The 14,809-nt window shown below is 46.1% G+C and overlaps 1 protein-coding gene and 1 long non-coding RNA gene across 4 annotated transcripts in view; both read left to right on the top strand.

Moving 5' to 3' along the window:
• Window positions 1-11,468, top strand: part of palm3 (paralemmin 3) — a 32,715-nt gene extending 21,247 nt beyond the window's left edge. For 2 of the 3 annotated variants that reach the window (XM_029689551.1, XM_029689550.1), the window contains exons 4-8: window positions 2,416-2,531; window positions 5,307-5,379; window positions 6,620-6,650; window positions 6,952-7,008; window positions 7,782-11,468. In XM_029689551.1, coding sequence (XP_029545411.1) covers window positions 2,416-2,531; window positions 5,307-5,379; window positions 6,620-6,650; window positions 6,952-7,008; window positions 7,782-8,923 — 1,419 coding nt within the window. In that variant the 3' untranslated portion in view covers window positions 8,924-11,468. The remainder of the gene's footprint in view (window positions 1-2,415; window positions 2,532-5,306; window positions 5,380-6,619; window positions 6,651-6,951; window positions 7,009-7,781) is intronic. The other variant, XM_029689552.1, reaches the window with a different exon arrangement.
• A 1,209-nt stretch (window positions 11,469-12,677) lies between these two features.
• Window positions 12,678-13,991, top strand: LOC115207143 (uncharacterized). Its single transcript, XR_003880932.1, has 3 exons — window positions 12,678-12,729; window positions 12,982-13,211; window positions 13,331-13,991. It is a non-coding gene; the product is annotated as an uncharacterized LOC115207143 (long non-coding RNA).
• Window positions 13,992-14,809: the final 818 nt, after the last annotated feature.

The raw sequence follows: 14,809 nt of genomic DNA, 5'->3' as shown, positions 1-14,809 counted from the left end.
TAATTATGCAAAAAGTTGAGGGTGTTCGCACACAAAGCTTACTGTATTTCAAAAAGATATATTATTATTATTATTATTATTTTCCCTGCATCGGGGATAGCGTGCACTGATGTTTCGGATTTGCAGCCTTCTTCAGTACCTACACACTGTAAAGCCGAAACGTTGATGGCTTTATTGAAGTATTAAAGGGATGGGCACCTGTTGATGGCTTTATTGAAGTATTAAAGGGATGGGCACCTGTTGATGGCTTTATTGAAGTATTAAAGGGATGGGCACCTGTTGATGGTTTTATTTAAGTATTAAAGGGATGGGCACCTGTTGATGGCTTTATTTAAGTATTAAAGGGATGGGCACCTGTTGATGGCTTTATTGAAGTATTAAAGGGATGGGCACCTGTTGATGGTTTTATTTAAGTATTAAAGGGATGGGCACCTGTTGATGGCTTTATTGAAGTATTAAAGGGATGGGCACCTGTTGATGGCTTTATTGAAGTATTAAAGGGATGGGGCACCTGTTGATGGCTTTATTGAAGTATTAAAGGGATGGGGCACCTGTTGATGGCTTTATTGAAGTATTAAAGGGATGGGGCACCTGTTGATGGCTTTATTGAAGTATTAAAGGGATGGGGCACCTGTTGATGGCTTTATTGAAGTATTAAAGGGATGGGGCACCTGTTGATGGCTTTATTGAAGTATTAAAGGGATGGGGCACCTGTTGATGGCTTTATTGAAGTATTAAAGGGATGGGCACCTGTTGATGGCTTTATTGAAGTATTAAAGGGATGGGCACCTGTTGATGGCTTTATTGAAGTATTAAAGGGATGGGGCACCTGTTGATGACTTTATTGAAGTATTAAAGGGATGGGCACCTGTTGATGGCTTTATTGAAGTATTAAAGGGATGGGCACCTGTTGATGGCTTTATTGAAGTATTAAAGGGATGGGCACCTGTTGATGGCTTTATTGAAGTATTAAAGGGATGGGCAGCTGTTGATGGCTTTATTGAAGTATTAAAGGGATGAGGCACCTGTTGATGGCTTTATTGAAGTATTAAAGGGATGAGGCACCTGTTGAGCTGTTTATTGAAAAGAAGGGGAGTGGGGAATGAGGTCTGATAGAGAGATGTGCCCTAAGCTGATTGGATGGGTAGGTTTAAAGGTCACAGCCACCGGCTGACACCATAACAATAGTGTGTGAGAATGAAGACAAACCTGTCAGATTTAGACTTTGCCATGTTGCATTAAGTTCATGTTGTGTCTGAGTAGGAGTGCATGATTTGGATGATGCCTTTGACGTTGACAACGTTGACAGACATGCTTCTCTTGCTCTCCCTGTGTCCTCTCTCCCTGTGTCCTCTCTCCCTGTGTCCTCTCTCCCTGTGTCCTCTCTCCCTGCGTCCTCTCTCCCTGCGTCCTCTCTCCCTGCGTCCTCTCTCCCTGCGTCCTCTCTCCCTGCGTCCTCTCTCCCTGCGTCCTCTCTCCCTGCGTCCTCTCTCCCTGCGTCCTCTCTCCCTGCGTCCTCTCTCCCTGCGTCCTCTCTCCCCGCGTCCTCTCTCCCCGTGTCCTCTCTCCCTGCGTCCTCCCTCCCCGTGTCCTCTCTCTCTCTCCCCGTGTCCTCTCTCTCTCCCCGTGTCCTCTCTCTCTCCCCGTGTCTCTCTCTCTCCCCGTCCGTGTCTTCTCTCTCTCCCCGTCCGTGTCTTCTCTCTCTCCCCGTCCGTGTCTTCTCTCTCTCCCCGTCCGTGTCTTCTCTCTCTCCCCGTCCGTGTCTTCTCTCTCTCCCCGTCCGTGTCCTCTCTCTCTCCCCGTCCGTGTCTTCTCTCTCTCCCCGTCCGTGTCTTCTCTCTCTCCCCGTCCGTGTCTTCTCTCTCTCCCCGTCCGTGTCTTCTCTCTCTCCCCGTCCGTGTCTTCTCTCTCTCCCCGTCCGTGTCTTCTCTCTCTCCCCGTCCGTGTCTTCTCTCTCTCTCCCCGTGTCTTCTCTCTCTCTCCCCGTGTCTTCTCTCTCTCTCCCCGTGTCTTCTCTCTCTCTCCCCGTGTCTTCTCTCTCTCTCTCCCCGTGTCTTCTCTCTCTCTCTCCCCGTGTCTTCTCTCTCTCTCTCCCCGTGTCTTCTCTCTCTCTCCCCGTGTCTTCTCTCTCTCTCCCCGTGTCTTCTCTCTCTCTCCCCGTGTCTTCTCTCTCTCTCCCCGTGTCTTCTCTCTCTCTCCCCGTGTCTTCTCTCTCTCTCCCCGTGTCTTCTCTCTCTCCCCGTGTCTTCTCTCTCTCTCCCCGTGTCTTCTCTCTCTTTCCCCGTGTCTTCTCTCTCTCTCCCCGTGTCTTCTCTCTCTCTCCCCGTGTCTTCTCTCTCTCTCCCCGTGTCTTCTCTCTCTCTCCCCGTGTCTTCTCTCTCTCTCCCCGTGTCTTCTCTCACTCTCTCCATCCAGAGGAAGTCACTTAGAGACCAGTGGCTGATGGACGGCCCCTCTTCCCCCACATCCTCAGAGCCTCGTTCCCCGCTGTGGGGCTCCCAGGCCCAGGAGATGGAGCAACACATAGACAAGTAGGAATCTCCTATTATACACCCCATACTCACCACGTTACCTCTATAGGGCTACCTGTGTACTCACCACGTTACCTCTATAGGGCTACCTGTGTACTCACCACATTACCTGTATAGGGCTACCTGTGTACTCTCCACGTTACCTGTATAGGGCTAACTGTGTACTCACCACGTTACCTGTATAGGGCTACCTGTATACTCGCCACGTTACCTGTATAGGGCTAACTGTATACTCACCACATTACCTGTATAGGGCTAACTGTATACTCACCACATTACCTGTATAGGGCTAACTGTGTACTCACCACATTACCTGTATAGGGCTAACTGTGTACTCACCACGTTACCTGTATAGGGTTTCCTGTGTACTCGCCACGTTACCTGTATAGGGCTACCTGTGTACTCTCCACGTTACCTGTATAGGGCTAACTGTGTACTCACCACGTTACCTGTATAGGGCTAACTGTGTACTCACCACGTTACCTGTATAGGGCTACCTGTGTACTCACCACGTTACCTGTATAGGGCTAACTGTGTACTCACCACGTTACCTGTATAGGGCTAACTGTGTACTCACCACGTTACCTGTATAGGGCTACCTGTGTACTCACCACGTTACCTGTATAGGGCTACCTGTATACTCACCACGTTACCTGTATAGGGCTACCTGTATACTCACCACGTTACCTGTATAGGGCTAACTGTATACTCGCCACATTACCTGTATAGGGTTTCCTGTGTACTCGCCACGTTACCTGTATAGGGCTACCTGTGTACTCTCCACGTTACCTGTATAGGGCTAACTGTGTACTCACTACATTACTTGTATAGGGCTACCTGTGTACTCACCACATTACCTGTATAGGGCTACCTGTGTACTCACCACGTTACCTGTATAGGGCTACCTGTGTACTCACCACATTACCTGTATAGGGCTAACTGTATTACCTGTATAGGGCTAGATACTTACTAGATACTCTCGATGCTTGGTTCACACTATAGATACCATACTCACCACACTTTCTTTCTAGAGCTGTCTATACTCTCAACTCCTATCTGTGTTGTGTAGTACATGCAGTGTGTTTGTAGGAGGCCAGCCTCACCTCATAGTCTACAGAGTAGCTGTAAGAAGACTCTTATTCTGTAAGATGTTCTATACTCTCCATGTTGTCTGTCTAGGGTTGTGGCTGTTTGTTAGATCCTAGATTCAGATTATACACACACCTCTGACCTTAGTGGTTATAGTCTCTGCACCTCGTAGTGGTTATAGTCTCTGCACCTCGTAGTGGTTATAGTCTCTGCACCTCGTAGGGGTTATAGTCTCTGCACCTCGTAGGGGTTATAGTCTCTGCACCTCGTAGTGGTTATAGGCTCTACACCTCGTAGTGGTTATAGGCTCTACACCTCGTAGTGGTTATAGTCTCTACACCTCGTAGTGGTTATAGTCTCTGCACCTCGTAGGGGTTATAGTCTCTGCACCTCGTAGTGGTTATAGTCTCTGCACCTCGTAGTGGTTATAGTCTCTGCACCTCGTAGTGGTTATAGTCTCTGCACCTCGTAGGGGTTATAGTCTCTACACCTCGTAGTGGTTATAGTCTCTGCACCTCGTAGTGGTTATAGTCTGCACCTCGTAGTGGTTATAGTCTCTACACCTCGTAGTGGTTATAGTCTCTGCACCTCGTAGTGGTTATAGTCTCTGCACCTCGTAGTGGTTATAGTCTCTGCACCTCGTAGTGGTTATAGTCTCTACACCTCGTAGTGGTTATAGTCTCTGCACCTCGTAGTGGTTATAGTCTCTACACCTCGTAGTGGTTATAGTCTCTGCACCTCGTAGTGGTTATAGTCTCTACACCTCGTAGTGGTTATAGTCTCTGCACCTCGTAGTGGTTATAGTCTCTGCACCTCGTAGTGGTTATAGTCTCTACACCTCGTAGTGCTTATAGTCTCTGCACCTCGTAGTGGTTATAGTCTCTACACCTCGTAGTGGTTACAGTCTCTACACCTCGTAGTGCTTAAAGTCTCTGCACCTCGTAGTGGTTATAGTCTCTGCACCTCGTAGGGGTTATAGTCTCTGCACCTCGTAGTGCTTATAGTCTCTGCACCTCGTAGTGGTTATAGTCTCTACACCTCGTAGTGGTTACAGTCTCTACACCTCGTAGTGCTTATAGTCTCTGCACCTCGTAGTGCTTATAGTCTCTGCACCTCGTAGTGCTTATAGTCTCTACACCTCGTAGTGGTTATAGTCTCTGCACCTCGTAGGGGTTATAGTCTCTACACCTCGTAGTGCTTATAGTCTCTGCACCTCGTAGGGGTTATAGTCTCTGCACCTCGTAGGGGTTATAGTCTCTGCACCTCGTAGGGGTTATAGTCTCTGCACCTCGTAGTGGTTATAGTCTCTGCACCTCGTAGTGGTTATAGTCTCTACACCTCGTAGTGCTTATAGTCTCTGCACCTCGTAGGGGTTATAGTCTCTGCACCTCGTAGTGCTTATAGTCTCTGCACCTCGTAGGGGTTATAGTCTCTGCACCTCGTAGTGGTTATAGTCTCTGCACCTCGTAGTGCTTATAGTCTCTGCACCTCGTAGTGGTTATAGTCTCTGCACCTCGTAGTGGTTATAGTCTCTGCACCTCGTAGTGTATGTTCATGTATTGTAAGTGTCTGATAGCACTACCTTTTTATCAATGCGAGGTTAAAAGTGAACGGTTTGTTCTGGCTGAGATTGGAACCCAACACTAAGAACCTGTGTGTGTGTGTGTGTGTGTGTGTGTGTGTCAGGTTGCAGACAGAGAGTCAACGTTTAGCGGAGGAGGAGGAGAAACTGGAGCAGCCGATGGAAGATGGCCGAGCTGTGAGTGACACACACACTGTCTTATTATACTTGTGAGACCTTTTGGGGACCAACAATTGATTCACACTTTTCCCCTAAACTGTAAATCTAACCCCTAAACCTAAAAAATAATTTTTACAAGTGAGGACTAGCAAAATGTCCTCACTTGGTTTACTATTCTTGTGAGGACTTCTGGCACTAAAATGTGTACACCGACACAGAGAGAGAGAATTAGGATGGCTATGCTGTGAGTAACGCACACAAACACTCACTGATACACAAGCACACAGACCAATTGAATGGGCTAGTAGAATACATGCTGAACAAGTAGCCCCAATCATTACATACGATCTTCCCACCAGTCCTGACCGACGAGGCTCCTTTCAGAGAAATAATACACTTTTCCATAATAATACGTTAATGCAGCTTTGATGTAGCACCTCTCGTTCAGGAGCTTTAGAAAGACCAAGCCCTCCTTGCATCAACAATGTACCACTTAGACGTGTGTAATTGCTCCACCTCAAATGACCTTTTATTTTAGAACAAAGAACTCTCCTCTTCAAGTCTTTTGTTCTTTTGTTTGTATTTCTTCTCCTAACCTTGATTTTTCGAGGTTGTAGAGACAGGAATCACAAACCCAGCGTGTTATTTAGTCTCGTAGCCAAGGAGCAGACCGGAGAAGGTTGACTTGTATGATAGTGGGGCTTTCTGTGGCGTGGCAGAGAGACTACCCTCAACACTGGGCTCTTGTTATAAAGGGGGGGGTGCTCCCACCCTCTTTAAAGGTCGACCGAGTGATCTGACGTGGAAGCAGAAAGTAAACGGCATAGTGGGTCAATTTCCGTAACGACTAAGAGCGTTGAAGCGCGAGGCTCAACTTCTCTGCTGTTTCGGTGCCCTGGCTACCAGGCTGTAACTAAGCCAACGCCGTACACACGCGCAGATACTGTGTGAGAGGGAAGTCTTTGCATCTCACTCATCTCAATATCTGCGGTGCTGCTTGTGGCAATGTCATTTGACTGAGTCTACCTTTTTTAAAGTAGGCATATTTAGTATTGAGTAGTCACTGGTGGATGGTGGGCCCTGAAGTCTAATTAGCTCTCTCTTGTGGGTTGAAAATGCATGAATGACATTGCTCGTCTACCCTTTTATAATGGCGTTCCTCATCTAGGGTCACGGTTACAACTTGACACTGAAACTAATAAAAGAATGGTATGTGGTTGGAGTGTCTAACCCCGCCCCTGTCTGTCTCCTCCAATAGAATGCAGCGGCGGTGGTGGAGGCTACAGCAGGTAGGTGTCACCTGTCTCTGAATGAACGAACGTCTGTCTAGCTGTCACCACCTGTTACCGTTAGCAACCGATGGTGGCAGTCGTCCTTCCACTAGCTTGATATTACTGGATCCAATCAGTTGAATTGTTGAAAGATAAAATAGTAAGTCTTTGTTTCTGTTTGAGTTGATAATGAATGTGATGTGTGGTAAAAAAGACGTTGTAAATAACCCAGTAGATTTAAACAGAATCGAGACTGTTGAATGGTGGCTTAATATACACTGATTTAAAAAAAAAGTCTTATTTCCATCTATTCCCACAGAAGCAGTCCATGCAGTTATCTTGGAGAATGGACAGGAAGAAGTAGAGGCTGAATCCGGTAAGGGGTTAACAATGTTACCATCATCTCTCCTTCACTCTGAATCAACTGAAATGGCTTCTAGTCCCAGAAGACACTACAGACTGTACTGGCCTTTGATGGTATTTGTATTACAAAGGCAATATGTTGTATTCATACGTCAGTGGAAGTTCGTACATGCATACAGCATCTATGCATTTGAATGAGATGGAATACATATAAATTGATGCTGATGAAGAATCTCATGTGTTAAGTGAAGTTATCAGGGGAAAAGCATAGAAATAGAATTTCTAGAATGTGAAAATTCCTTTAGACCACTGCTGTTTGGCTGCACCATGATGGGTCTAGTAATTATATTTCTATGGGGCAAAGAGCACACAACACAAGCCAAGTCAGTGGAAATGTTCTGGTTGGTTGGATTCAGGGTCAAAGGGACTGGCAACATGCCTCTGGCTTGGTGCTGAAATGTCACTCCTATCAATTTGACCTTCTGTCATGAGTCCAGAACAGAACGGCGTTGATTCTGGAAGCTGCTCTCCCTTCTTCTTTTTGATTTCTAATATCACTCGTCCCATTGGCCGGCCTCTTTTCTTGTCTTTCTCCTTCACTCTTCATAACTTTCTACAAGTTTCTACAAATGTTCCACTCTCCTGCTTCTTCTGTGCTCACTATTCTAGCTGGACTTTCCAGAGCTTGGTAAGATTAATGTGCATCCTTGCCAAGGGTTTTGCTGATAGAAGACTGGGAAGATGATTGAAACATTTCCTAACTATGATCTGTCTGTCTTGTCACAGTTCTAGGAACAGTTGAGGCAGCACTATTGGAAAGAGCTGAGATCCTCACCAATGGGAGAGGAGAGGGGGAGGGGCAAGCTGCTACCCACGATGCATCCGAGGAGGGCGGACTGCCCAATGGCACCAACGGTCCAGTGACGGTCGTCCCTGAAGATGGGGCCATTACCATGACGTTCCTGGGGTTCGCGCAGGCGGAGCCAGGCGAGGCTCCGGTAATCGAGGAAGGAGGAGTGATCATGATGCGAGCGGAGCGAGTGATTATCACGGACGAGGGAGACGAGCTTGCAAATGACCTTTCCTCTCCGGGTCAGGAACAGGAAGTAGACTCGGCCGCGTCCGAATCTCCTGAGGAAGGAGGAATTGAGGAGGCGAAACCAGAGACAACTCCTGAAGAGTCCTCAGAAGTAGCAAAAGAGACTGAGGCAGACACAGTAACCGGAGGTTTAGGAGAAGGACAGATGGACACAGTAACCGGAGGTTTAGGAGAAGGACAGATGGACACAGTAACCGGAGGTTTAGGAGAAGGACAGATGGACACAGTAACCGGAGGTTTAGGAGAAGGACAGATGGACACAGTAACCGGAGGTTTAGGAGAAGGACAGATGGACACAGTAACCGGAGGTTTAGGAGAAGGACAGATGGACACAGTAACAGGAGAATTAGGAGAAGAACAGATGGAGGGTGTGGCAAACGGTGGTGGAGAGGAAGAGGCACAGCCAGTAGAGGAAGCTCCTGTGTCTGATCTGCAGGCCCCAGATGATGGCGTGGTGGCTGCCGTTCCCGTCTACTCTGAGACCTTACTCACCCCCAGGCCCGACGCAGAGGGAGAGGCTGCAGGCGAGTCGGCAGAGGGCGATGTGGAAGTGAAGACTGAAGTGGAAGTCAAGGGGGAAGAGGAGGCCTCGGTGGCCCCAGAATCAGCCATCCTCCCTGGGGGCCAATTCCTGGAGGTGTCCCTAGTGGAGCCCCAGACTGAGCCAGAGCAGGAGCCCCTGTTGTTCCCATCCAAGGCCCAGCCCCTGGCCCTGGGGGAGCAGGCTCCAGCCGCCCCAGAGACACTGACCGCTACCAGGGGAGAGGCGGAGGGAGGGGTCGGTGTGGCTCCCAAACGCAAGACCTGCCAGTGCTGCTCTGTCATGTGATCAATCATTTCGTTCGCTCTCTATCTCCCTACCAAATTCTCCAATGCTTTCTCTGTGTAATACTACAAGAGGGACTTGACTCTGCCTCTAACACTGTGAATGATGGGGGGTGGTAAGATGCTGTGTTATTACTGAAGTGCCTTGTGGATCTCCTTCCCTAAGAGTATAGTTACCCATCCAGAGGAACCTGGGTCTTGTTCAGTAGGGCGAAGTGCTTTGAAATGAAAAATAAAACCCAGTATTTTTCTTGTTGGACCAGGTCCAGGTAGGCCCTCCCTGTTCGAGTCAGTTTTTTTCCTTTTGATTCTAATGAACACAACCCTGTCAGCCTTGGCTGTGTTACTGTTGGCTGGTACTGAGAATGAAAGACCAGTCTTGATCCATTATGCTGTATCTGTGTATCCACCCTACTATTCACACAGAACCTGCTTTCAACTGAACTGGACTACATGTGCAGGGTGTGATGAGAGTTATTTTTTTTGGGGGGGGGGGGGTTTATGTGTGTTTTAGTGAATTATTTTACAAGGGAAATGCTTATCGAAGGTCCTTATCTTATTTTGTCCAAAGCAAGGCCTGATGATTGAATCATGACCAGTACAGTAGGGATGTATTAGAAAGGCCTGATGATTGAATCATGACCAGTACAGTAGGGATGTGTCAGAAAGGCCTGATGATTGAATCATGACCAGTACAGTAGGGATGTGTCAGAAAGGCCTGATGATTGAATCATGACCAGTACAGTTGGGATGTGTCAGAAAGGCCTGATGATTGAATCATGACCAGTACAGTAGGGATGTATCAGAAAGGCCTGATGATTGAATCATGACCAGTACAGTAGGGATGTGTCAGAAAGGCCTGGGGATTGAATCATGACCAGTACAGTAGGGATGTGTCAGAAAGGCCTGATGATTGAATCATGACCAGTACAGTAGGGATGTGTCAGAAAGGCCTGGGGATTGAATCATGACCAGTACAGTAGGGATGTGTCAGAAAGGCCTGGGGATTGAATCATGACCAGTACAGTAGGGATGTATTAGAAAGGCCTGATGATTGAATCATGACCAGTACAGTAGGGATGTATCAGAAAGGCCTGATGATTGAATCATGACCAGTACAGTAGGGATGTGTCAGAAAGGCCTGGGGATTGAATCATGACCAGTACAGTAGGGATGTGTCAGAAAGGCCTGATGATTGAATCATGACCAGTACAGTAGGGATGTGTCAGAAAGGCCTGATGATTGAATCATGACCAGTACAGTAGGGATGTGTCAGAAAGGCCTGATGATTGAATCATGACCAGTACAGTAGGGATGTGTCAGAAAGGCCTGGGGATTGAATCATGACCAGTACAGTAGGGATGTGTCAGAAAGGCCTGATGATTGAATCATGACCAGTACAGTAGGGATGTGACAGAAAGGCCTGATGATTGAATCATGACCAGTACAGTAGGGATGTGTCACAAATGAAACCCTAGTCCTTATAAAGTGCTCTACTGTTGACCAGGGTCTATGGTCTCTGGTTGAAAGTAGGTCACTGAGTGTACAAAACATTAGGAACACCTGCTCTTTCCATGACAGACTGACCAGGTGAAAGCTATGATCCCTTATTGATGTCACTTGTTAAATCCACTTGCACAATCCATGTGCATGTGTGCCATTGAGGGTCAATGGGCAATCAAAATATGGAAATGCCTTTGAACAGGGTTTGGTGCCAGGCGCACTGGTTTCAGTGTCAAGAACTGCAACGCTGCTGTGTTTTTCACACGCAACAGCTTTCTGTGTGGATTAAGAAAGGACCACCACTCAAAGGACATCCAACCAACTTGACACAACTGTGGGAAGCATTGGAGTCAACATGGGCCAGTATCCATGTGGAACGCTTTCAACACCTTGTAGTCCATGCCTGGAAGGAACTGGGGCTGTTCTGAGGGCAGAAAGGGGGTGTAAATTCAATATTAGGAAGGTGTTCCTCATGTTTTTTACACTGTGTATGTAAAGGGAATAGTGGGCCTTTTTGGGTGCACTTATGTCTCAACTTGATAGTCTACATACAGTTTGAGATCTTTATTCCATTGTCTTTCTATTTGTTGTATGTGTTAGCCTTCTTGCCTGCTTGAGTGTTATCAAGGTTTGTAACAGGTTTTCCAGAAATCAAAATTCCCAGGTTTTCCTGGTTGGAGGATTGTGGATCTCCTGCCTATTCCTTCCTGATTCAGGGAATCTTCCAACCAGGATTTCTGGAAAACCTCTGAATTTTTCGGGAAAGTGGCCAGGATTTTGCAACCTTACCGTCTTGAATCTTATTTTGGTCCATTATCAATTGTTAAAGGGAAAGTATGTTTTTATATCTAAATTCTATGCATTTTATTTTATCAGTGTATTTTCCATAGAATACGCACAGCGCTCTGGCATGTATAAAGGTATTTAGCCACCATGAAACCAAGCGGGAGTGGGGTTTATCTATAGAATGTATCTTTTTTTCAACAGGATACTTTTCAACCAATCAGTAATGGTTTAATGATTAAACTGACATTTGTGAAATATTATTTGATGTCCTGTCTAACCATTTGTCAACACTGGACAATGAAAAACTACCATGTTGCTCCATTCTAAAATAAAACGCACAGATTATTGAGTAACCTTTGACGTGAAGAGTCAAAACACACAACCGTGCGTCCCAAATGGCACCCCATTCCCTTCATAGTGCACTACCCTTGACCAGGGCCCTTGGGCACTACCATTTGACCAAGGCTCTTGGGCACTAGGGTGCCTTTTGGGACGCTGGCACTAACTTTTTCACACACGGGCTTTTGCCACACCAGTGCTCTGAACATAGCAAAGGTCAATTGTATTTTATAAACTGGGTGGTTCGTGCCCTGGATGCTGATTGTCTGATAGCTGTGGTATATCAGACCGTATACAACGGTATGACAAAACATTTATTTTTTCCCTTGGTAACCAGTTTATAATAACAATAAGACACGTCCGGGGTTTGTGGCATATGGCCAATATAACATGGCTAAGGCCTGTATCCAGGCACTCTGTGTTGACTCGTGCCTAAGAACAGACTTTAGCAGTGGTATATTGGCCAAATACCACACCCCTCTCGTGCCTACTTAAGTATACTATACCAAAGCTATTAATATACTGTTTGTCTGTAGAAAAAACTCTTACTAAGAAATGTAGTATTAATTGGGAGAATATAAAAATGGGGCAGCAGGTAGCCTAGTGGTTAAGAGCATTGGGGCAGTAACCAAAAGGTCACTGGTTAGAATGAGCACAACTATACGTGAGATGAGCATTAAAAAAAGCTTTTTTTATTTTGCAATCCTGGAATTTGCCATAGAAAAGGGTCATTTTCCTGGCACTCTACAACTACAACTTTCTGACATTTGAAGAACACTTTACCATAGCAGGACAGCAGAGCTATGACTGGACCCCTCTACCCCAGCACCAGTGTTCTATACACACAGACACATCAATGAAGTATAGACATACTGTTGATATAGATATATAACATAAATATAGTGATACATATTGTAGATATGATAGATATACTGTAGATAGACCCACAGTAGATAGATATGGGGAAACCTAGATACTGAAGCCATGTTCGCTCTATATGCCACAGCTCTCCTCTGCTTCTTGTCTTCGAGCCAATCAGCTCCTGCTGCTGCTCTAACCTATGAGGACCGCCTTAAGCCCATGGATCCACCACGACTAGACCAGCAGCTCTTGGGAAGATGGGATTTCGTCGCAGACGGTGTGAGCCACCTCTGGTATTACTCAACCATGTTTGCTCTCCAGGTAGCACCCTATTCCCTACATGGCACCCTCTTCCCTGTATCTAGAGGACTGCTTTTGACCGTGGTCTAAATTAAAGCTTTATATAGGGAATAGGCAGCCATTTTGGATTAAATTGCATGTGTACTTGGCAACATTTGACTTGTCATTCCCCATTTATTCATTGTAATTGTTTTTTTATTGTTTTTTTATATTGTGATTGTTTTTGTGGCTGCTGTATGAAAACTAATAATAACCACATCTCTTCTCTCACAGAGAAAACAGTCACCATGGAGTTTACATCTGCTACCAAAACCAGAACACCAACACCACCACAACCATCCACTACACTCAGGCTGACCGGCATGGCGGCTGGTGCAAGTACTGTATATACCCGACAGCATCTCCATCGTCAACGGCAACAGCACCTTCCAGTTAGACATGAGGGGCTTTTGGAGCATCACTGGGGTCTCCCTGGAGACCTGCCCAGAATGCCTGGTGATGAGGTGGGTAGCATGATTAACTACAGAACCCATAATGCTCTGTGTGATATAAACCTGTTTGGTCTTATTAAAGGTGTTCTTCAAGCTAACATAATGGTATTTCATCTCCTTTTCAATACAAGGTGAGCTCCGTAATAAGGGAGTCCACAAACCTGTACCTGCTGAGGAAGGTGGAGGGCGGGATGGGAGAGAGGTGGAGGAAGAGGAGATGGAGGAGTCCACGAACCTGTACCTGCTGAGGAAGGTGGAGGGCAGGACGGGAGAGAGGTGGAGGAAGAGGAGATGGAGGAGTTCAGGAACCTGTACCTGCTGAGGAAGGTGGAGGGCGGGATGGGAGAGAGGTGGAGGAAGAGGAGATGGAGTTCAGGAACCTGTACCTGCTGAGGAAGGTGGAGGGCGGGATGGGAGAGAGGTGGAGGAAGAGGAGATGGAGGAGTTCAGGAACCTGTACCTGCTGAGGAAGGTGGAGGGTGGGACGAGAGAGAGGTGGAGGAAGAGCAGATGGAGGAGTTCAGGAAACGTGGAGTGCCTGGGGCTTCCCGCCGCCAGTGCTGATGTAGCTTGGGAAATCCCTCTGTGATACCTATCGTCCCTGATTCCCTACCCTCTTAAGACCGGTAGAAGAAGAAGAAGATCCATCAATGTGATAAAAGTATAGATTCTGAGAGAGTGGGGGCAGTGAAAGAGAGATGTAGAGACACTTTTGCTGGTTTGTAATATAGCAGTTCTGTATGTACTGTTTGTCAATGTACTGTATGATTGTACTGAATTATTATCGTATCATTCTGTCTTCTTGGCTTCTTTAACAGATTTAATGACATTCATTGAGTTAATTAAAGTACACAAGCTTCAGTTAATTCACAGAGACAGTGGAATCCAGCAGGAATGTTCACAGCAAATTCTCCAGCATTGAATCAACTCTGAGTGTTCAATTTAACACTTTTCCAGAGTCTATAGGGTCCACACTATTCAGAGCTAAATTAAGACTTTGTTAAGAGCTGATGCCATTACACTTTCTCAGTGTTAAGGAATTAGCACCTGCAGTTTTACAGTAACTCGTTTTGGGTGTTGATTGTTTGAATCAGGTGTGCCAGTTTAGGGATAAAACATAAATGTGAGACGTCTGGGGGGCGAGGAGAGGGTTGGGAAACCACGTAGTAGAGAACGCTGTCGGCCATCACTTTTAGCCTATGCATCAGATTCATCTGCTGTGGTGTTATAAACCTAAATAATACCCCCCAAAATATTGTCACGTTTTAAGAATATTTAGGTTTTTAAAAATATTTGTATATTGTATATTTTGAAGTACAGTACCAGTCAAAAGTTTGGACACACCTACTCATTCAAGGGTTTTTCTTTATTTTTTACTGTTTTCTACATCGTAGAATAAAAGTGAAGACATCAACACTATGAAATAACATATATGGAATCATGTAGTAACCAAAAGTTGTTAAACAAATCAAAATATATTTTAGATTCTTTAAATGTAGCCACCCTTAGCCTTGATGACAGCTTTGCACACTCTTCTCTTGGAATTCTCTAAACCAGCTTCATGAAGTAGTCACCTGGAATGCATTTCAATTAACAGGTGTGCCTTGTTA

Source organism: Salmo trutta, chromosome 14, assembly GCF_901001165.1.
Source record: "Salmo trutta chromosome 14, fSalTru1.1, whole genome shotgun sequence".
Lineage (NCBI taxonomy): Eukaryota > Metazoa > Chordata > Actinopteri > Salmoniformes > Salmonidae > Salmo > Salmo trutta.
Note: the sequence above shows the minus strand (reverse complement) of the source record. Positions and strands in the feature narration are given on the sequence as shown.